Source organism: Gobius niger (genome assembly GCF_951799975.1).
Source record: "Gobius niger genome assembly, chromosome: 12".
NCBI classification, from domain to species: domain Eukaryota; kingdom Metazoa; phylum Chordata; class Actinopteri; order Gobiiformes; family Gobiidae; genus Gobius; species Gobius niger.
In genome coordinates this window covers 23,240,537-23,264,706 of record NC_136863.1, presented here as the reverse complement: position 1 = coordinate 23,264,706, position 24,170 = coordinate 23,240,537, and the positions used below count along the sequence as shown (strand labels likewise).

The window sequence follows — 24,170 nt, the reverse complement described above, 5'->3', positions numbered from 1 at the left end:
GGCGAGTGTGTGAGCCGACTTTCTCTCCATAGAGTTTCACTGAGTTTACATCCGGGTTTTTTCCCTAGGCAATGGGAGTCGCAGCACCGCCGTTCCTTAGGCAAAGTGAAATAAATTCGCCGCACCGACACAAAAACTAGTCCGCTTCCCGAACACATTTTCTTACCCAATGTATCCGCTCATCGACTCAATTTAACCAACTTTACAGTCACCAAACGCAAATATCAGTCGCTTTATTGCCGATAAATGAGTAGAAATGTAATCTAGGAGAACTTTTTGTTCCCCTTCCTCCAGCTCCGAGGCGTAGTGATCTACTCTGTGGTTAGGCTGAGCTGAATGAGATTGAAGAAGAGTTCTTCTTGTTTTGTAGCTTCAGTTTCTCTGTTTTTAGACAAAAATACCAAAACTTAGTATAAAATACTGGAACAAAATTAAGGCTGAGTGGGAAGGAGTCCGTCAGAGCTGTTCGTATGCTCTTATTCCATCGTGGATCGGCTTCTTTTAGATATTTATTTAATTAATCTAGAGGAGGACTGCTGCTGAGTAAGTGCACATTGGGCTTTTTAATTTCATAACTTTAATTTTCTCTCTTTTCAAACTTTACCTGGCGGGTACTATTCGCATTTATCTGTGTGCCTTGAGTGTTTGTGGGCAGGTGTTGCAGCTGGCAGGCGGTTTGGGGCAGTATTAGCTTTTTCCCGGTGTGATTCTATCTATTTAGCTGGTGTGTTTCTTATTCTAGGAGTTGATATTCTGGAGGACAAGGGGCCGATAGAACTTCACCAATGGCAGCCAGCCTGGTGTCAGAAATGTTAAAAGATGGCGTCTGTTAGGAATGTTTCACTTCAGGTTTTTTGTATCACATTTTATATTTTCCTTCACATAGCCTATATGGACGTTATTATTTTTCTTTGACGCAAGTTACCAGCGTGGCTCGTAGCGTTAGCCAGCGCTGCTAACAGGACGGCTAGCGTTAGCCGCTAGTTATGGTTGACGGTAGAATGGATCGGCCGGAGGGACCGACGACTGTCATTGGTTAAAATAGACTGCTGACTGCAGCCAGTGTCCGCCTGATGCCCACAGAAAGTCAACTCTACTGTGGATGTTTTAAGTCAAAGATATGCGTCTGGAATAGAGCAGAGTGCTGTTTGCTTTCTTCCCTTGATAACACTGAGCGATTTACTCCGGAACTTTCTTCTTAAGTCACATTTGCATCAGTGTTTACAAGTTGGCCAAACGATTTAAGCACTGGCAACTTATTTCTATGATAACAAGCAAGCTGTGTTGCATTTGTGTTGCACTGAAGTACCGCACTGAAGTGTCATTCATGGATTGCACAGGCCTGCTCATCGCAGACGCAGTGTGACTTCATTGTGAATTTTGAAAAGTTTCAGGCGTTTGTTGTTCGAAAACTACTTTAAATATAGTTTAGTAAACTTCCTAAAAGTTGTCTGACACGTGCTACAACGTTCCATGTATCTTCAGATGTTCAGAAATGACCATTTTCCAACTTGTAGCTGCCCTCACTGAGCTCTTTACCACAACAGCCCGAGCGTCTGTCACAGTTTGACAGACAGCAGAGCCACCAATCACAGCCGCCCACACCTTAGTTCCGCCTTTTGGGTGCGATACAGCCAATCACAACCGCGTGTCCCTGCGGCCGATCCACTCTACAGCAGTACAACGTTATCCACTTGTTCTCTCAGACGGAGCAATGTCGGTTATGTGAGAATCGCTTTGACTTGTTTTCCCCTTATTATCGATACTCTCTCCAGAACACCCAAATGTTGCCTGTAATTGAAAGTTTAAGCGAGGATGCGGCACTTTGAGTGAATCTGGACTCTTAAAAACAGAGATTTCTTTAGCGCTCAGCCGGCCGGAGTAGTGTAATAAGGAGGTTATAAAACATTTATTTGATCGGGGAAACAAAAACAGTTCTTTTTACTACGTCAACTCTCGGAACGCCTTTCATCTCCAAACCCTCCATTTTAGCGGCTTTTCTTCCCGGTTCGGGCCTTGTGCTTCAGCGGCATGTGATGCTCATCGAAGTTTATCCCGGAGACAACTTCGTGTCCCACCCAGGGAGCAATTACTACAATTAAAGGCATAGGCATGTGTTGTCAATGTGGTTCTGCCAGATACTTTGGAAGACATTTTTTTCCCCTCTGTGCATAGTTGTCAGCAGATTTCTAGATTGGAGTTTTAAGCAGACAGGAGCAAAGAGCTTGGCTGCTACTATTAGGCCTATAAATAGGGCCAGTATTCTGTGTCTATTCTCATTGTTGGATGCTGTTTGTACTGCTGTGTGACAAAGGCATTTTTGGAAACATGTACAAGAAACTGCACTTTTGTTAAGTGTTGACTTTGTAACTGAAGTCAAGGCCACTGACTGACTTTAAATGCTGGTGTTCAAAAACATATGTCTTCACACTGAGTTCTGTAATGAATTGTAGGCTTTTGAAAGCGTGCGCCTGGTTTCTTTGTGAGTATGCCCGTTCTGCTTTTTCACTGATTGACTGAAGGAAAGTTAAATGCTTGGTAAACTTTATTGGACAAAGAATAGAAATCAACTCCAGAGCCAGAAATACTATGTGACCAGGAGTGGCTGAGGGATAATCAGACAAACATCTGTGCTCAGTGTTTTGATGTTCTTATGTCAACTTTGTTCTAACTAGACGTACCAACTATATTTAAATGACTGCCAGAATAAAAGGGACAAAGCTCAAAGATTCTTCCAGTATGAGTCATACGTTCTCTAAATAAGGTAGGGTTTAAGCTCTGTTGTTTTTTTTGGTTGTTTTTTCTGAAAGTTTACTTTAAAATGTGTGGGCTGGAATTTGAGGGCGTGTTTCTAATCAGTAAGCGTAGTAGCTAATATGACAAAAAAAAGAAAGTTACAGTATATGCAATGAAATGTACTTTTGGTCTTTTTCTTTGCTTTTGAAGTTGTGACTTGTACTTTATTCCGTATACCCCCCTACAGCAAAGACTGGTGATCATTTTCAAATGTGAAATACAAATTGCTGTAATTTTTTTTATTATATAGAGAAGCAGAGGAAAATATTCAGTCCAGTCATCCGCAGCGCCTCGCCATTATTAAAGACACATGGACCTCGTTTGTAAAAAGCCTTATTCTAACAATGCCTCCTCAGAACCAACAAGGCTGCGCTCTCAGATCTACATAAGTACAAAGCTAGAACAAGTCGTCATTGCAATGTGCACTACCTCTTCCTGCTCCAGGCGGATCTTTTCAATGATCAAAAGAAAGTGTTCAAGTTTTGTCAAATGTTGGGACAAAAAACAACCAAAAAAATGGGGGACGGAGTTATTTTTAGTTTTGTAACATGCTACTTGTGCATTTATAACAGCAGGCAATACTTCCTAATACTTACTAATAATTCCATCAGTGCAAATACGTGGCACACGGCTGGTGTTGGGGAAAATCTATTTAGACTTCCTTTTTATGTTGGGTTTAAGGTTTGGAAGAAAGTTCACTGTGTCCATTTGAAACATTTCCAGGAGCATTTTAATAAACCCTATGGAGACGGGATATTTCGTTGTTAGTAAAATAGTACTTCCTAAATCACTGCAGCCTTGATTTCAACCCACTCTTGGTTTATACTTTGGTTGGGTGTTCTGACAAAAGGTGGCACTATTAATGAATAAATCACCCACAAAATTCACCTCACTCACTCTATCAAAATACTTCCACAGCTCTTTCGTCAGCGGGTATGACAATGACTGAACCACAGTCCAACTCCTGAAATCAGTGTCCATATTGAAAGTTGTTGACATGCGCCATATGTTTTCATGAGCTTTATCTGAAATGTGCGTTTGTTTTGTGCTTCAGGGCAGCACAGAGGGGTGGAGCCCAGTCCCACAGCAGGTGGTGAGTTCTAACTTACTCTCAGTAATATCAACGTTTCAGAAATACTTCATACATTTCTATACTGTCTTTGTGTGCTTGAACTTCCTCGCTGACGTTTCTTGTGTCTCTCTCTCTCCAGCGGCACTTTAATGCTTCAGTTGGATGGTTTTCCTACTGGAGACGGTGTTAAGGTACAGAACGCTTATTTCAGTCTGTGTTACTGTTATAAATAATAAACGCCAATTCCTTCTAAACAACAAGTAACTGTTTGATCCCCAATCTGAAGAGCACCTGGGTGAAACTTTTATATTGTTGATAATAGACTCGTGAAGCAATTCAGAAATCTAGCAACCTTGGCCCAATAAAAGCCATTGTTTGAAGTCTTAACAAAACAAACAGGAGTATTATTATTTGCATCAACAGGAGGATTCTTGTTTCCTTTATTTCTGTAGCTTTTATTTCCTAAACTTTATCAGTTCTGTTTTTAAGTTAGTTTGCAGTAAGTTTGGCCTGATGCTGATGCACCCCGGTCCTGTGGGATGGACGTTCACGGTCTGACCTCATTTGACCTTGAGGGAAAACGGCCGACTGAGATAGGAAGTCTGTGTGTGTGTGTGTGCGGGCGAGTTCCCCCCCCCCCCCAACCCTGTTTGTTTCCATGACAACAGATGTGACCGACTGAGTGTTTTATATTGATGTTGATATTAAGTGGATTCAATCACTCACATTGACTTATGCACTGGGTTATTATTATTGCAGGGTTAGTACAGTGTAAGTACACAGTAATGCACAGACCAGCCTGATTTATAGGTGTCATTTTGTTAACTAAAAGTCCGATTTTTGCATGTTCTTTCTCAAGTTGTTGAGACTAAAACTATGTCTCCAGATAAGCCTCATATTGAAACTCACTGCCAAAGGAACAGGTCTGTGCTTTGTCCATGAAGCAGAGAATACGATGATATATTTTGGAATACAATGATATCAATGCAAAGTTGACTAAATAAAGTTTTATTTGTAGTCTGCGAAATTGACCTGGAATTATTCTTTGAATTCTTTGATACATCATTGACTACATTGTGTTGAACTCCCTAATAATCTTCAGGAGGCCTGTTTTTGATAAAGTTCTTAATACATAATGCATTATAAAGCAGAAAGTACATTTGTCATTCCAAATCATTCATTGAGCTTCTTTTTACTATGTTTGATTAAAAAAAGTCTCTCTCTGGTAACTCTGGTAAAGTTTCACTCTCATTAGGCTTAAGCTCCTGCAATGTTTAACATGTGTTAAACTATGCAAAAAAAAAGTGAACAACTAATGGCGCTTGTGTGACGTAGACGTTCAACCATTTGTTATTTGGAGTGTGAAGCTGGGAATAGGGCAGGTTTGTACTCTAGGTGCTTCAGAAAGTGTGGGAGATTGTGGCACATTCATTTCTTAATCCACGACCAATGACAGATTGACCAACCCAAATGTAACCTCCTGTGAGTGAAAATGTAGAAATGTTTGTGAAGGTAGTTGACAGTCGTTTGTTCTGTTGTGCAGGCTGATCGATCGGCTGGCAGACTGACTGGATCCATGATGGAATTACAGACGTTACAGGAGGCTCTGAAGGTGGAGATACAGATCCATCAGGTCAGACTCTAAACACATCCACAGGAGTTTACAAGTTTACTCTTAAACCGTTTTCTTAGTGAGATGCTTGCACTGAAAAACAGCAGAGAGCTACGACGCTTTGAGGAACTTTAGCAGAGAACACGCTGGACAGTTACAAGCCAAGATGATATTAGATTATTAGCAGAGATGTTGATCAGTCATTGACTAAAGATAATTCAACTACACTATATAAAAAAAAAGAATTTACTGAGAACAAGACCAGAAGTAAAAGTTGGCGTGAAAGTTGAGCAGTAAGTTTGTTGCAAAAGTAAAGGTAAACAAGCTTGAATACAGAGGACTTTCTTCACTCTGTGAGCGACATCATCTCTGCAGGTTGGATGTGTGGCTTATGATACTTTGTAGTTTCATTGAAGGACATTATGTCAAGGTCACAACTTATGACTTTGTTTCTTATTTGTACTTTAACAATCAGTACGAGGCTGTAAGAAAAGTAAAGTCTTTATTTGTTGATTATTACAAGAGTAAGTAATAATAGCTGTAGACATAATAGTTTGCAGAACAAGTCTTGCCAACTTGTTCTGCAAACTATTATGTACATGTCCGTAATGTTTTCTACATAAACCGAATTTTTAATAATATAGTCTACAGTAAATAGTTGTCGAGGCGGTCAGTGCTTGTTGCCTTGGTGGCCACTTCAACCTTAGAGACTTGAATACTGTATTATTTTTATCTGAGAGCAGTAGAACAGTCGTATCTACAGCGCACAGTGGGAGAAACCTAAGTAACAGTTACAGTAAATCTTTAGTCAGCAGCAGTGACGCTAATGTGACCCCGTTTGAGTCGCCACAATCACTGATCGAACTAAAGGTTGCTATTGATCACGCAGCCGATAAATCGACTCAGACTAAGACAATAAAAAACCCTGTTTTCACTTCATTTTAAGGTTGAAAGAGGGGATCTGCAAAATACACTTTCCAAAGCGGTCTGCTCTTATCAAAGACACAATAGTTTATCACAGACAGAGCAAAGTAATAATGTGTGGCTAACATTAATATAACTATTATCACTCCCACTACCTACTTACTAGTTATATAGATAAGTGTAATAAAGGCACACATAATATAATTGACTTGTGTTCGTATGTGACCGCCTGTATTCTCATTACTTTCACGGATTTCAAAACATGTCCCATTCAAGTGGTGAAAAGAGGATTTACAATGTATTATAAATGTTTTATTTTGGTTTGGGGTTTGCAGAGCAACAGATTCATCAGTAGTGAAGGTGTCATTCTCTGTCTGTCCAGTAGGTGTCAGTGAACATTACCAACTTGCTTTTGTTTTGTTTTGCAGAAACTGGTGGCACAGATGAAGCAGGACCCACAGGTAGAACAGCGATTTACACACTGCATTATGTATAAAAACAAACAAAAACAAACGTAATATTACATTTTTTGCTAATAAGTTTACACCTCAGTTACATGTATCAAAGGTTAAATCTGCATCTATGAACTTGATGGGGGGAAACAAAGTTCTTAATATTTAGTTTTAAATGTAATTTACACTATTCACTTATTCTTCCTTATCATTGTTCATTATTAAACTTTATTGGGTTTGTTTTCAAGAATGCGGATCTGAAAAAGCAGCTACATGAACTCCAGGCGAAGATCACAGCACTCAGTGAGAAACAGGTATTTACAAAAACACACCAAAACATGAACATTTACTGTCATTATATCAACTGATTCATTTAGTTATACTTTCTCAAAAACAATAGAAAAGGATTTAATTTTTTTAAAACCCACTCTGCATCTCAAAACAAGAATTTTCTTTCTGTAACGCGTCTTTAAACCCTTTAAAAACAATTATGGGAGATTACAATATTGTTTTTTTGTTAGCTTCTGTTCATTCTGTTCATTGATGATGCAGGATGTTGTCATTTTGCACATCTAACCCACAGAACAATTTCAGTGTTATCTTTTAGCCGATCTATTGCCCACATCTAATATTTACCTGTAGTCTGAACATTGTGAAGACAAAACCAGGAAGTCTGTGTATTTATTGACACTGCCTGGACTGCGCTGAATCCGCAGCCGAAGCCTCGTCCTTGTTTTTCTTTGTTTTGTTTTTTTCTTTCTGACTTGTGAAGTTATTTTTAACACGTGTCCTATTTTTAACACCGTTCTGCGTATTTTTGCTGACTTTGTTTTTATGTTACCTCAAAAAACAAGTTGTAACATTTACTTAAAAAAAACGGAACAAAAAAAAACTAGAAATCAACATGAAAAGTTTTTTTTTCTACATTTCGTCCCCATGTTGCTGTGCAGAACGGTATAACGCCTGTCAGAGGTGCACAAGCCATTTGTTTGGATGTCATATTTAGTAATTGGTCTTAATATACAGCAAGTCCAGACCAGTTCTGGCCAGTATTAAAACAGCCATTTTCCTTCAACCTCAGCGATGATTTTAAATAAATACCTCACTGTGTACTTTTTGTACACTTTAAAAGAATCACGGCTATGAATATCACTCTTTGTAAATTTACTGGATATGAATTTATTGCAATTTGTAGTTCTGACGTCAAAGTTTTATATTCCCATAAAAAGAAGCAGGTTTAGACAGGCCAAATACCAGTTGCACTGTTACATAAGCCATTCTGTGCAGGATCCCACTGGAAACATGTGTTTCAGGATTTGCCACTGTCTGTGTTTGAGGCTAACGGCTGTGTTTACTGCCTAAGCTAGTTTTTATAGTTTCAGGTTATAACGTGTTCCTTTATTTGAATGTCTAACCTCATACTGCTATGCCTTACTGCATGTTCTCTGTCCTATTCTAATTATTCATTTATTTTTAGCCTGTTGTCTTTCAATTACAGTGAATTTATTTAATATCCTTGATGACATGTGAGCAATTTGAAATAACAAATGTTTCAAACTAGGATTCAGCTCTCTTTGGATGTTTTAAGCATGTCCAGAAGAAGCCTTCATTTAAGGGGAGGCTCTTCTCATCTCTGTTGGATTTATACACCGCCCTTCATGCACAAGTACAACTCGATGTGCTATAGATATACAATTAAAAAGAGATTGCAAATACAGACGGACATAAACATTTCAAGTAACTATCATAGAATTGCCGATGGACTGTGGGGGCTAACGGCTTGAATAGGGTGACAATTTAAAATGAAAACTGCGAAAGGAAAAATAAACAATGATGTTAAGGTTTATCTGTCATTATACAACAACTGTTCAACGCTGGGACAACCCACAAGGAGCAGTGGGCGACAGTGTAGGGGACACATCTGGATGATTCACCTACTGTATATGTTTTTAGTAGTAGGGAAAACCATAGTACCTGGAGGAAACCTACGCAGACACAGGGAGAACATGCAAACTCCATACAGAAAGACCCCATCCAGGTGGGAATCGAACCCGGGACCTTCTAGCTGTGAAGCACGAGCTACCGTTGCAAGTGTTAAGACAAACATGTGGAGTTAAGAAGGACAAGAGCCAGCTCCCACTTCCTGGGGCTTCCGGAAAAGGACAATAATTAGTCCACTGATATACAGTCCATGGTAACAATATGAGTTTGAAGAGTCTAATTATAAGCTATAAGTTATACCATATTTAGTCCTCACTCAGGAAACGTCCAGCAGACCAGAACCATTAAAGAAACTTTTCTTTGAAGCATTGGAAGCCAGCGCAATGTCCTCAAGTAGAGTGTTGCCATGGAGACAGATGAGTGTTTTATCTCGGTTTCAAGCTTCACGATCGTTTTTGTGTCCGTCCGACCTTCTGCTACATGGATGAATTAGACAGGGACTTTTATTACTTCTTTTGTACTCAAGAACATGTTCAAAATTGGTCTTTATATTAATACATTTCTCTTGGCTTGCTTTATCGCCGCTGCTATTTCTGTATCGCTCAGTAGGCTACTTGGATTATTACAATAGGGCTTGATTTAACACACCAGTAGCCATTTGTGAATAGCATGGACTTTGAAATATGGATTTGTCCGGAGTGGTTTATATTTTTATATTCACTTATGTTGATTTTGGTTTGATGTCAAAAGTAAGAGCAGATCACGTTATGTTTTGTTGTAATGCAGCTTTTGAGTGTGGTGTCTGTAAAAGACACAAACGTAAATCCACTGCCGCTGCTGTTGTTCCAGAAAAAGGTGGTGGAGCAGCTGAGGAAGGAGCTGATGGTGAAGCAGGAGCCAGAGCCGAAGCTGCAGGTTCAGAGCGGGATGATCACAGCCGAGGTCAAACCAGCCACTCTCCTGCAGACGGCACAGGTCACCGCTGGCATCACACAGGTACCACCCACAACGGGACACAAGAGCTTATCTGGAGAACAACACAGCTGACTTGTGTTGACGTGCTTACTTAACCTACTGTAGCTGGAGTCTAATTATATATTACAGACAGGCAATTAAAACAATCGTGGGCCAGAACAGTGCGTAGCTTCCACAATCAGACGAGATCAGGCTTTTGGTGTGGCCTCATTGTTTCGGCTTTTGTTTTCCCTAAAGAGTGTGACATTTATGAGTTACATTCTTCTTACCCATCTTTCTACGTTTTATGGCATTTTAACTAAAGTTGTGTTAAATGCTAAATAGCAATTTCTGGCTTGAGGGCAGTTCGGCCTCCGGTGCAAGCAAAATGTATTCATCAACCTGCAAATTACAGTGGGACGCACTTTAATCTGACTTGAATAATACACCGATCTGTCCATCCCCGGTACCCCCCCGGTGTCGGACCTGCCCCGCTCCACTGCGTGCCTCCTTCTTGAGGCGGTGTGCGCGGTGGGACGGGTATGCACGGGAAAGACATGCGGTGTAAAACATTAAAACTTATTCTCAGAAACCCCCCCAAGCTGCTGCCGCTAACCCGCTGTAAAAAGTGAAACGTAACGCCTTCATATTAAACAGAGCCTCGCACTGTTCTCCATTCACAAATACCCGAACTTAAGAGTTTCGAGTCTATTTTTTCCGCAAACTGGACACAAGCGGAAAGGCTGTGGCTCAATATTTTGCAGCACTAAGTTTTACTTTGGGCTCAGTCCCAGAGCTACGGCCAAATCTAACTGATTAACAAAACATTTAGGAGACTTAGTCCTTTATTTACTAGATGATTTTGAAAAATATTAACTTTACTTTACATTTTGGTCTGTACTTGTATTTTACCTCCCATATATTAAGTGTTTGCACTAATTGGAAATAAATTAGGTCCAAACATAGAGAAATGTGTAATAAAATGTGTAATAAAAAATATAGGCCTAGGCTACATTGCCTATATACAGTAGCCCCATCTAGCATTTTTATTGTCCTTTTACAGTACCACTAAGAGTACCGTTAAAGTACCGGATCAATGAGCAGTATCGATAAGAGAAGTAGTATCGATAAAAGTCCTGGTTGAGCCACAGATAGTGCAGGCTCAGGATTTCTTTTCACTTTAAGTCCTGAGAATGCTGCATAACAGCTTGATGCTAACTCCCTAGGCTAGCTGTTTCCTGTTGTTAAAATGTTGACGGGAAGTAGTCTTTACCCTACACTGGTCAACAGGAAGTTGGCCAAAGCCACTCGGCGCACAGAGCTTATTGACCAAACATTGAAATGAAATGTAAAAAGTTAAGTTGCTGAGTGTTTCCTCTCAGACGCTGACGGTGACGCCGATGCTCACGGCGAAGACTCTTCCTCTGGTGCTGAAGGCGGCCGCGGCGCCGACTCTCACGGGCTCCGTCCTGTCCCCACGCCCTACCACAGTCGCCATGGTAACCACAGCCATCACCAAACCGGACCAGAACACCCCCATCAACCTGCAGGTGGCCAGCAAACTGACCAATCAGAGCGGAGAGCCCGTTCGACTGGTGACCAAGAACGCCATGCTGGTAAGAGCGGACTTCTCCTCCACATGTCCATTTAAAACAGTTTAGACCAGTCTCATGTGTAGCGTTCAGTTGTGATGCTGTTTGTTACGCTGGTTGGGATGTTGCGGTGAGCGGTGGCGACAAAGGCTTCTAGTTTGAGTCTTTCACATTTATTGTCCAAGATCTAGAGGCCTGTACCATGTTTCAAACACAATGGATAAAACAACATACCACGACTACAGGTTTGATACAGACGGACATACTATCATAATATAACTTTGTATGTGCTTCTGTATACCAGCACAGTTGAGGTATATGTTCGAAAGAAGATGTAAAGCTTTGGTCCATAATAATGCCATCATGGGACAATCCACTTTTGTCACGATTTGATATGTATCACGATACTCAGTGGCTGATCCCATACGGATTGCGATACTGTAAGTAATTATGATATGCCATTTATAGAAATGGCATGACATTTTTTTTTAAACACAAACGTTTGTGGGGAAAACAGCGTTCATCAAATTATACAACGTTTGTATCAATTTTATGAACTTTCAGGCTATTTTTCTAGCATTTCTGTGACAGTGAGCCTGAGAAGTGACCCTGCAAGTTGTGAAATGTGCCTAGAAACCTGTGCCTGTAAAGAATTTGGATGCTACAAATATATTAGGAAAGTTACGAATAAGTTTGGACCACAACTAAGTTTTTAATTTAGTGGCTTCCCCTTTCATTGTTTGCAATTGAAAGGTGTATATATATACAGGTATAGGGCCTTTAAAATGTGTAAAGTCATGTGTCCAAAGTTTATAAACCAAACGCTGTTGTTTATTTGAGCAATTGACATTCATTTTTCTTTCAAAATTCATAACTATACAATTATGGTTGCTCAAAGTAGAGAAGGCTGATGCATTAAAGCTTATAGGGGTTAAGATTGAAAAGTGCATTAACACAAGATGTAACAAAGTGCTGTGTAACTGTTACTGGAAAACAAAGGAGTGCAGGATAAAAATGCCAAACACAAGTATTGAAAGTGTTGCATATTTGATAAAGTACTGATACTTGGCAATTACCATTGTTTGCATCTAATTACTATTACGATGTAATATCTGTATTGTGTATTTTGATCATGTATTGAAACTACTGTGGGATTAATTAATTATATGAGTATATGGCCCATGTGATCATTGTCTTGGGTTGAAGTTAAAGGGGCAGGAGGAAGTATGGGAAAGTTCTTTGTGTGAAGTTGAAGCGGTGGTTTAAGTACTTGTACGTAAAAGTACAGATAATACAGGTCCAATATTTCTCCAATAAGAGTAAAAGAGGATCTACAAATCCTCAAAAACTCCTCCTTGAGTACAGTACTTGAGTAAATATACTATGTTGCTGACCGCCTGTGGTTGTTGATGAAAAATGAGGTGGGTTTATTAACTTTTCTTCTTCCCACGTCTTTTCAGGTGCCAATGAATTAATTTGAACATTGAACTTGCATGTTTTCGGTTGAAGGTATTTGCATCATCATGTAGGTCAAATTTGTAACATAGTTTACTCACTCCAACTACTTAACATGAAAAGTAAACCCATACACTCCCACAGTTGAATTACCACTGACTAATAGGCCCAGGTGTGATGTGAGTGGTGCCGCTGCTGTAGTGAAGTGAGCGGAGGCCCACTGTGATGTGGTTGTGTCCAGGTGCAGGCCACCACCACCAACGCGCAGCCAATCAAAGTTCCTCAGTTTGTCCCTCCTCCTAGACTGACGCCTCGGCCCACCTATCAGCCACAGGTGCGTCCCCTTTGGCCCCGCCCCCCCCTCTGACCCGTGTCTGTGGCCCACATGAGGTGACTTGCTCACTCTCTCCAGCAGAGGGCAGGAGTGCACCCAAAGCAAACACTCATGCCTTGTTTTTTTGCGTGGCACTAAAAACGTTGTTCTTCTCTGTGCTCTCCTCTCGTTGTGTTTTTAATTTTCTCCGACTGACCGACTGAAGGTCCTCTGCCTGTGAATGGTCGTAACAGAGTGCATTTGTGATGAGAGCTTGTTTTCCTGCAGCTTTGTTGGTATTTTGTGTTGGCTGTCGATGTTTTAACCCTTTATGTGACAGATCTGGTGTTGATTTGGGCTGAGTAATGTCACTGGGAGCTCTGGTATCTCGACTTTAAACGGCAAAAGGGAAATGCGTGTGTGTCTTGTCTGTCAAAAGTGTATTGTAAACCTGTCGTCACACTGTTACAACTGGAGTGAAGCAGCTTGAAAATCTCATAGAAGCTAAAACCAGTAGACAATGGTTGAAACAAGTTGTTGGAGTACTGTGGTTTTGCAGAATATGATAGAGAATCTAAATGCACTAATTATATTTATTTTAAATTATTTGAAGGGCTTCATGAACTCTGAGCGTTTTACTTGTCCAAACCTTCGCTGTAGTGGCACCGCAGTAGCATTACTCAGCAGCGTCTTGTCCCGTCGATGCCGTTCCTCTGATTGGCTGTTTGTCGTCAGCAGGTGAGGCCCAAACCGGTCACGCCCGCGAACGTCCCAATCGCCCCGGCCCCGCCTCCCCCCATGATGGCCGCCCCACAGCTGCTGCAGCGACCCGTGATGCTGGCCACCAAACTCGCCACCTCGCTGCCCTCCGCCGCCCCCATCCACCAGGTCCGGATTGTGAACGGCCAGCCCTGCGCCAAAACGGGCACCACGTCACTCACCGGGATCGTGATCACCACCCCTGTGTCGGCCACGCGCCTCGCCAGCCCTGCCCATACTCACACCCTGACCGCGGTCTCCACCAACGCACAGGCCATCCAGATCAGCAGCATCGCCACTGAGCCCAAGGTACGAGCAGTGCCATAGTCAAGGTTTATATCGTGTTAATATAAGTACATTATGAACAAAAGCAGGAATTCATTCACCTGTTACTATTACCTGTTACTTGCCTTGTGTAAAAAACAAAGATGATGCCCATGATGAGCTACACAATATATCACCAAATTATCATTAACCATCTGTTACAGCTCAGGGGATGCAATGCCCTGTTTGTGAATTGTTTTTGCCTATCATAGAACAGTTTTTTTTAAATCTAATACATTCATTATATTAGACAAAATTGACTTTGTTGAGCTTCAAACCCTGTTACAATGGCAAGGCAATTTTATTTATACTGCACATTTCACACACAAGGCAACTCAATGCGTCAAAGCCCTCGCCAAAGACATACCTGGAGTAGTATACAACATTCATACAGTTTTGAGTAATCCTGTTTAATCTAGCTGTTTCTTGTTCTACGGTGTCAGCGTTTCGTTCTGTACTTCCTGGATACAATCGGCTATATGCACAGTGACCCCACGTGATTTCCGCCTGGACAGCAAACCCACCGCTGTCCTTCCTGTCCGCTATCTCTTCCTATTAAATATTAGCAGGTCCCACAGAAATGAAGCGATAGCTGATTTGTAAAGGACAGCGAATAAAAGTTCCGATGTGTCTGGAGCAGGTTAGAAAATATTACGTGAGACGTAACGACTTCACTGGATTAAATCTCTGTGTTTATAACGCTGGGTGTTTTTGTCTTGAGGCTAACGCGGCTAACAAAATAAAAATTAAAACTAGCGCAACGTTTTGAACGAGCCTACACAAAAAAGAATCGGCCTGTAAGAAGTTTAAATTATATTTAGTTGTTTACATGTTGTATTATAATTTTTGAACACTAGCCTTTCGCTCGCAAGATAAAAGCTCCTACCTTACGACCTTGTTCACCACATTTATAAAATCCATAATTCAACATTATATCGGATCAGCCATGCTGAAGCTGTTAATCACACTGTAAATCTGCCAGTTGGAGGATCCCCAGTCAAAGTTGTCACCATCACCCACCCAATGCCCCCAATGGGCACCCAGGTGCTCTTTGGAGGCATCCCCAGTAGCCCTTGAGACTTTTTTCTAAGAAATATAACAGTTCTCACATCTTGATGTTAAAAAATACAGTTATTTGTTTCTGAAACTAGTATATGACAAATTCAAATGCATGAATTCGTCATATAATAAGTCTTCAGGATATTATTTTAACTGGTTGCCCTTGAACAATTTAATGCTCTTGAAGATGAAAAATAATGTCCTTAGCACAATTCTCAAATTTTTCCCCACATCATGCAGACCTAATCCCATTTAGCCAACGAGCACTTAATATCACAAATATGAAACAAAGTCTTCAGATTAAATTCAACATTCGTAAACAACTTCATTACATGAGTATGGATATGTAATCTGATATACTACCACTAGATGGCAGTAGCACCACATTTACATTCTTATAACGTTAAGAATTGTCCACAGTAACATCACACAGAACAACTAAAACGTAACTGCGTCGTTCTGCGTCCTCGTTGCAGCAGACTGTTAAAGCAGTGAGTGCAGCCGAACCCAAGGTCTTCACTCCTGTCCTATCCTCCGCGACCCCTCCTCCGTCTCCAGCCCCCAGACCCAAAAGAGAAGAGAACCCAGAGGTACTCAATGCGGCGGGATGGTTAAGTCCCTGCATATTGTCAAATGTAACCTATAATTGAAGTATCTTTGTCTTCTACAGAAACTGGCCTTCATGGTGTCTTTAGGCCTTGTAACACACGACCACTTGGAAGGTAAGTTTGATGCATAAGCTTTACGTTTAATCTCACAAAGGTTTTACATGCGTCTTGAATTATTGTAATATTAATATAGATTTTAAATAACACCAATACTTTTCGTTTTGCAGAAATTCAGAGCAAAAGACAAGAGAGAAAACGACGAACAACAGCCAATCCAGTTTACAGTGGAGCCGTATTTGAGCCAGAGGTTTGTTTATATAAACTCACCATACTTAAATTTACTGAACATTTTCAATGAGAAGAGATATGTGTTTGATCGCTAGTCTTTGGTTTTGCAGAGGAAAAAGAGTGCTGTGAGTTACCTGAACAGCCCTCTGCACCAGGGAACGAGAAAGCGAGGTCTGTATAAATCACTGACATGTGGTTCTCTTGTAATATGTTATAAAAGAATTAAACTTGAATGAATTGACATACTAAGTTGCAAATTAACAAGTACTAGTTTACTAAAGACTAATGTCATGCTTTGAGAAGTCTTCGTCCCCCTTTTCTGCTTTCTAATTCCTTCTGCACAAGTATATAATAATCTATGAAACTTTAACCATGTTAACCATTAAAAACTCAAATTTAAATTTCTTTCCAGTCTTGGGTTATAAAACACCTGTGGCCTGAAAACATTTTGTTATAGGTTTAAAGTAAATGGAAGGCAGTAACCATGATTGTCTTGTGTTAGTTTGTCCACTTCTCAATCTGAAGCTCACAGGTGTCTTACAGCCGCCCTGACTCATAGCCTCCTTAGCCTCCTGCTGTAGTTAGCACTGGGCTCAGTCTGTGGGCCCAGTCTACTGCACTAACACTTTATCTGTGCTTCTGACCCCTCTGTCGCTCCTGCTGCACCCCGCCCCATAGCCAACGAAGACTCCCTTTCGAAGGTATGTCAGACTGTTTACGGTTGTGCTCTCCCCCTCTCCATCTTTTCTTTTTTTTTTTTTTTTCTGTTTTTCGTCTTTTGTCGTCTGTCATTTCACCCAGGTCGTCCACCCAAATTCAGCAGCGGTGTCCCGGAGCGGGGCAGTCTCACCCCGAACTCCCCCTCCAGTCCTGTCCGCCCCCTCCCTCTGCCCAGCCCCAGCTCTGCGGATGTAAGTACCGCTGGGGCAGAGGACCGCGCAGAGAGGCCCGCTGCTCTCTGTCCCATCCACACCATCCACACATCAGCACTCATCACTATGTTGTCTTCCATAAACGCCATCTGCCATCCCCTGGTTTTACTTTGATACAGCCTTACAAAGTGAACAGCGTCCCGGGAACTAATGACTCATGTAATAAGTCTCTAGGGGCGGGACAAAACACGCACACAATAGTCCACTAGTATGCAGGCCGTTGGAGATGCTTTCAGTCGTGGACAAGCTGTTGTCATAGTTTGAACAGCTAGCTTTTTTACTGTAAGAACTGAGAAGTCATGTAAAAACACACTCATTAATCTCACTCCTGTTTAAAACCACTAAGACACATCTAACCCTTAAAAAGTAACCTCTGAACCACATGAGTAAATTAACACACCATACCAGTAGATAGAAGGCAAACTCACTAAACTGGTCGGATCCTTGCTGCCCCGCCAGCCGGTTGCCGAGCGGCGCGGGGCGGCTGTGGCTGACACTGATGGTCCCTTCCTTCTCGCAGGGAGACATCCATGAGGATTTCTGCACTGTGTGTAGACGCAGTGGACAGTTGCTCATGTGCGACACTTGCTCTCGTGTTTATCACCTCGACTGCCTGGATCCACCTTTGAAAACCATTCCTAAAGGCATGTGGATCTGTCCAAAATGCCAAGATCAGGTAAATGAGAAGCTAAAAGAAAAAAAAAAAGCCTTGTTTACACCGAGCAGTTTGGTCTGGTTCAATTCGGTTTCGGCAAAACCTAATCTGGCTAGTTTCCGCTGTGGGGCGTTTAGCTGAGAGTGAACAGTATGTTAAGGTTTGTTGATGTACTTTTTAAAACGTCTTCCACAAATGAACAAAAGCCTGGTTTACGCCTGGTCTTTTTGTGACTGGTCGCTATAGGGATAACAACAAAAGACAAACATCTCTGTAGATCTCAATACAGTTTTCTAAATGTATGTAATTTAACAAAACACAAACTGTTGCACTTTATATAGCTGCGTGTGATTGGGCTGTTTTACAACAGGATGATGCAAGGTTAAGTTTTGAAACTCTAAATTTTCATGTAAATAAACCAGAGCTGTGCTAAACCAAACCGAACCATACTGATATGCTTGATGGTAAAAGGGTTTAACTCCTACCTGTTTCTTTCTTAAGTATTTTAAAATACATTTGGGCATATTATTTACAAAAGTAAAGCAAACCCAAATAAAGAGACAAGAAGTGAATGTCGGACTGTTCAACCCTTTGTAAGCAGGAACACGATGCACTGTTGTTTTTATTTGTGCTTCTGTCTCATTCACCGTGTAACGATTGGCATCTCACGTTCATCACGTCATCGCTCGACTTTTTTTAGCCTCACCATACGATGGGGCTCGATGCCTACATGAGACATGTCTGAGTCTTTGCAGCTTTGACAATAACAAGCTTCTTCACAGATCTTGAAAAAAGAAGAAGCCATTCCCTGGCCCGGCACGCTGGCTATCGTTCATTCCTACATCGCTTACAAAGAAGGTGAGTTCAATATTGCTGCTCTGAGTATGGATGGCAAAAGTAAATATTTAATATGGTGTTGTAGCGAAAGAAGAGGAGAAGCTGAAGTTGATGAAGTGGAGTTCTGAACTAAAACTGGAGCGAGAACAACTGGAGCAAAAAGTTAAGCAGCTCAGCAACTCCATAACGGTAAGAAATACATTTAGACTACAAGTGCACCATCTATAAGGTGTCTTAAAGTGTTCGTTTGGTGCTGCTTTGTTTGACGTAGGTACAAGAAAGAGTGGCTCATTGACATAGGAAAAGTCAATCTGTAATAGAGTACAAGATATTTCTTTACTTAAAGCCACAGTGCGTAACATTTTACCCAATAAGTAGAACAAAATACAAGCATTTATTTTGTTGCAAATACATCTGCATGGAGATGTTGACTACAGGCAGTCAAATATGAGATTTAAATAAGGTCCTCATCCAAATCCATTGTTTGATTGATGAACATTAGTATTATGTTTGTCCAATGGGCCTTTAAAACTACATCATGGAACTGTTTATGTGAATGATTTTTTTTCTTCATATTTCACCTGTAGTGACCAGCGCCTATATAGGTGGTCGGCATGGTGCCTTTACTTTCCACACAGTGGCCTCAGTGGCGTTGTAGAGACCCAACGTGATCTAAAGCTACATACCGTTTTTCCGGACTATAAGTCGCTCCGCAGTATAAGACGCACCAGCCAAAATTTGCCTAATGAAGAAAAAACCATAGGCTGAACAGGCGTACGGTATGCTAACGTAACACATTGATGGTTAGCTATGTGAAGCATAAACAACGAACTACATAGGTGTCTGACATGTTAACGTCACATAAACAGTTCAAATAACTATAGCATGAAGAACATCAAACTCTCCATCTCACTCTAAATCACTAAATCCATTGAAATCTTCATCCTCGGTGTCACTTCTGAACAATCGCCTTGGCAACTACCTGGGCACCTGCAAACTCGTTCCTCTAGCTGTGGCCATCGAGCTTTTAGCCCGTGATTAGCTTTGTTTGTTTTCTTCATTGCAGCCAGAGTATCCTCCTCTTTTTGCCAGTCCCTCTCAAGTTTCTCACACACGCCAAACTTTCTTTCTGCTGCTCGATTAGCCTGCAGTGCCCTCTAGTGGCGTGTGCAATTATATATTTAACTTAAAAAAAAAAAAAAATCACATATTAGTCGCTCCGGGGTATAAGACGTACCCCCAGCCAACCTATGAAAAAAAGTGCAACTTATAATCTGGAAAATACGGTAATGAACCTTTAAACTAAACGGGGTCGGTCCTCGTTGGGAGATTGTGAGGGAATGCCAGTATCGCTTTACCTTGTGTAAATTGCTTTCACTTGTGTGAAAAGTGCTATACAAATAAGATTCCCTCCCCTAGTATAAAGTCTTGAATGTGAAAATAGTGGAGTAATGTTCCTAATCGTAATTCTTCGGTCCTAGGAGAAAGTGTTATTACCATTTCATTTCCTACTTACTATGTTTAATGGAGCTCTGGAGTGTCCTGCACAAGAATTCCAATGTGCACAAACAAGCATTGTTCAACAATCCTTGACAAAAGCTTTGTTTTGAGTTTTAAATTGTCAGAGAAGGTTTTGAATTTGTTCCACCTTGAGACTCATTTATCCCTTTGCTGTCCCTTAGAAATGCATGGAGACCAAAAACAGCATCCTGGCCCGACAGAAGGACATGCAGCATTCCCTGGACAAAGTCAAACACTTGATTCGCCTCATACAAGCCTTTAACTTCAACCAGGCACAGAAAGAGCCCAAAGCGGACACCCCTAAGGTCCAGGACATTCCCGCCGTCCCGACTTTAACTAAACCAGAGGTGAACTCTGTGGAAACGGTGTCCACAGACTCAAACGTTAACAACAGTGAAGAGAAACACAACGCTACGTCCAATAGTGCGGTGTCAGGAGAGGCGAGGGAGGTGAAGGAGGTGAATGAGGTCACAGAGGCGACGGAGGGGACTGAGCAGGCGAACAGCGTCCCGTCAGCGGATAACGGTGGACAAGAGCAGAGTGGAGAGGTGAGTAACGCTGGGACCGCCACAGAAACACAGCCTACAGCAGACACAGGTGCGCCACCGGGGGGCGATGACACCCCCTCTGAACCCCCACCACCCGTCACCACTAACGGGACGTCCGAGCCTGCCTGCCCCGAACACAGCCCAACGGGGAACACCACCGACCCCGTCTCCTCTGAAAACAAAATGGCCGCCGCAGTCGTCATCTCTGCAGAAACCGACCAAGAGGCTCCCAACAACAACAGCAAAACCTCAGCACCCTCCCAGCACTGTTTGCCAGCGCTCGTCAGCAGTTCGGACACTGACAAGTAACGCTCTCCGAGTCGCGGGATTTCAAACCTATATTTAAAACAATGAAGACATTTGCTTGCGCCGATCGGTGCCCTGAAGTTGCCAATCTGTATAAATGTTGTTCGTTTGCATCGTATTGTCAGACTGTGTCAATGGTAGATAATATAAACAGCCCAAGTCACCTGACTGTGGGGCGATGCAGGCTCCGCCCACTGAGTGTCGTCATGCCAACTAGTGATAGACGTCGAGCGGTGGGAGAAAAAATAACGTATCAACACCAAACCAGAGTGTGCCTGTCTAGTGGCCCCTGTGTTCTGTCAGGACAAGGAAACACAGTCTGTTAGCAGCATGCGACATGGGCGTATTACACTAAACTGGATCAGTGTAGGTGCCTACACTAGTGGACAGGTGCGGTACTGCATGGGGAAGACCCAAAAGGAGTTTTTTGTTTCTTTTACCATCGCCATAAATAGCATATTGATCATTTCAAAGTTGTGTGTAATGAAGTGTCTTGAAATAACTGTGTACTAATAGATTTGTTCAATTTTAGACGCAAAATCATTATATTTCCCCAACAAATGCAGTGTTGAAATTATGAAACAGAGGATGCTAAAAGTATATAATCGGACAAGTAACTAATTTTCTACTAAAGTATATAAAGAAAAAAAGAAACGTTGGCCACACTTTGTCCACTCCAGTTTTGTTAAATAATACAGACCCATGACATGCAACATCTGTGGGAGGGGCTTACTGGTCTAAAGCAGTGTTGTGATAAGCGTAAGCCCAATGAAATGAGACGCCTGTTCGCCCTCTCTTTAAACCAACCACTCAATATTAACCTCACTTCTCGAACAAGAACTAAACCGGCCAAATTCATACCTAAATGTTGATTTTATTAGTATCTACATTTGTGCTAAATTGGTGCTTGGATAAAGAAAATAATTGAACGCAACTGCATAAATGTACAGCTGATTATTAACACACACAAAAAAACGGGACAAAACTTCAAAAGGATGAATTATACAAAAAAAAAAATGCTGATCTGTTGTAATATGTGTCCGATTGCAATTGGAAAGATGTTAGTCGAATTTGTGTCCGTTTTTGTCACTTTTATCTCTTTAAATCTTGTCGTGGTTCGTGGGACGGGGGCAAACGGGCCGCGTAGCCGAGCAGATGTTGTCCGTTGGTGTCTAAAAGTGAAGTGTAGTGAGTTTTCATTTGTGAGTCCAGTGTGTCAGCTGTGAGCACTAAATGTGAAGTTGCAATATCGCAAAAGTTCAACAACAACAACAACAACAACACATACACCACAACTACAGCAACACAACACCATACTATCTGGGCTGTGTTTCTTTTTTTTAATGGAAATACATATTCAGGTCTTCCTAGTCTTCAGAAACAAGTGCTTTTTTTCCGTTTCCGACAAAAAAGAGAGAAAAAAAAACCCTGCTGGACGAGAAGGACGTGGTGGTGTAAAACTTTGTTGTACATTTATATGTTTGAAAAAAAAAAAAAAACCTGAACTGCCAAAATGATGTTGTATCCAAAATTCAGCAGGGATAAAGTCCGCTTACTGTAGTGAGAGATCAAAAATCATTGGCGTCTTGTAGATAACGGTTAGGGGTGTCTCCGGGGCCGACACGGGAGAGCTTATTTCAACAATAACATTTTTAAGGATCGCTGCGTCGTCCTTAAAATGGCGAGATTTGCCGTACGAACTCTAGATACGCAAATCCCGAGACTTAAAGCACAAGCTTGCTGCATTACAAAGAAGTGCTGAGGAGCTTTTTGTACGTCAATATGGATCCGAGCAGAGTATGCATCTTCGTCGTGATGTGACTTATCCCCACATTGCCAATATTTTCTAGGAGGGAACCCACATTTCTTTCGAACTTCAAGAAAGAAAGAAATTGGAGGCTTGTTTTTTTTTTTTTGTAACTTCTTTTTTTTTTTTCTTTAAATGGTTTTCTCTAAGGAGCATGTCTAGGTTGAGATGTATGACGCTGTAGTAAGTGGCTGTACGTTCGGTGAGATGGTGATTATTGGCGACTTGTTCAGTTTGGGGCATTAACAAAACTCTGGTGTGTCCATTGCCGGTGCCTCGGATCGTGCTTTCAACTATATATTTTTTTTTCCAATTTTAGACTGAAATGTTAGTTTTGTTTTGAAGTGGAGTGTCCATTTGTGGGTGGATAGCAGCAAGGCAGTGCAGCAAAAACAAAACAAAAGCGTCTAAAATAGCCTTTTCACTTGTGTCAAAGGTCTTCTTCGGTGTTACATTTTTAAAAGTGGAAATCTACAAACCTTGGCCAGTTATACAGATCCACCTACAGCAGTTTTTGTATGTTCTTTTGTTTTTATACACACATTTTACAGAGCATTTTATGAATACTGTCCCATGTGACCTCACAGACATCAGTCAATGATTAATGTGCCTTCGCTGGCCCAACATTAACTGCTATCCAATAATCGTTGTAGTAGACATTTAACTAGGTCCAAAACTAAAATGCCCTTTGACTTTGCCTGAACGATTGCCTAAAACAGCGAATATTTGCGAAAACGGCTTATAAATCTGGCCTTGCGCCGTTCTTGCCCCGCCATTTACCCACACATGCTGCAATACTCCGCTTCAAAAACAAAAATGCTAACTCCTGCTATAAATAAAAAAGCTTTCAAATTGTATTCACCTCCAGAAACGACGCTTGTACATTTAAAAAAAAAAAATAGAGAGAGCTAGAAAGATAATTGTGTGCCTATGTATTTGGATCCTATATCAAAACAGCGGTGAATGCACTTTGAATGAATTCTCCCATATCATTCTGTAAAACATATCTAAACTCTATTTCCCACTTTGAGGCCAGAGATGAAAATATATGAAACTTGCCCCCGACTTAAACGTTATTTTATGGCGATTATTTTTGCAATGTTGTTCGTCCAATCTCAATCACTCAACAGTAGATTCCAGTACATCCATATAGGACCTCCCCCCCTCCTCCTCCCTCCCTCTGTACAGTAGGTACCTTGAGTGCCTTTATCTTCAAACTGCAGAAGCGTATTTGTCTTTTTTCGACTTGCACTGTGACTTGTTTAAAAAAAAAAAAAAAACGTACTAATCGCACCGTCCCGTTCTGGTATGGTCCCCCCGCCGTCGCTTCCCTTCCAAAAGAGAAAAAAATACGAGCACAAAATCCAGACCCCCCCTGTCTTCTATATATCCCCCATTATAGTCTATACACACTC

General features: G+C 41.3%; 1 protein-coding gene across 10 annotated transcripts in view; it reads left to right on the top strand.

Moving 5' to 3' along the window:
* phf21ab (PHD finger protein 21Ab) overlaps positions 1-23,030 on the top strand; it is a 29,097-nt gene extending 6,067 nt beyond the window's left edge. For 2 of the 10 annotated variants that reach the window (XM_079568545.1, XM_079568547.1), the window contains exons 3-20: positions 3,851-3,889; positions 4,008-4,059; positions 5,412-5,501; positions 6,833-6,865; positions 7,105-7,170; positions 9,647-9,793; positions 11,134-11,367; positions 13,040-13,132; positions 13,850-14,179; positions 15,730-15,843; positions 15,924-15,975; positions 16,089-16,168; positions 16,260-16,320; positions 16,951-17,060; positions 17,602-17,757; positions 18,519-18,594; positions 18,659-18,762; positions 20,256-23,030. In XM_079568545.1, the coding sequence (XP_079424671.1) occupies positions 3,851-3,889; positions 4,008-4,059; positions 5,412-5,501; positions 6,833-6,865; positions 7,105-7,170; positions 9,647-9,793; positions 11,134-11,367; positions 13,040-13,132; positions 13,850-14,179; positions 15,730-15,843; positions 15,924-15,975; positions 16,089-16,168; positions 16,260-16,320; positions 16,951-17,060; positions 17,602-17,757; positions 18,519-18,594; positions 18,659-18,762; positions 20,256-20,951 (2,533 nt within the window). In that variant the 3' untranslated portion in view covers positions 20,952-23,030. Of the gene's footprint in view, positions 1-331; positions 544-3,850; positions 3,890-4,007; positions 4,060-5,411; positions 5,502-6,832; positions 6,866-7,104; positions 7,171-9,646; positions 9,794-11,133; positions 11,368-13,039; positions 13,133-13,846; positions 14,180-15,729; positions 15,844-15,923; positions 15,976-16,088; positions 16,169-16,259; positions 16,321-16,827; positions 16,851-16,950; positions 17,061-17,601; positions 17,758-18,518; positions 18,595-18,658; positions 18,763-20,255 lie in introns of those variants that run through there. The other 8 variants (XM_079568554.1, XM_079568553.1, XM_079568549.1 and 5 more) reach the window with 8 other exon arrangements.
* Positions 23,031-24,170: the final 1,140 nt, after the last annotated feature.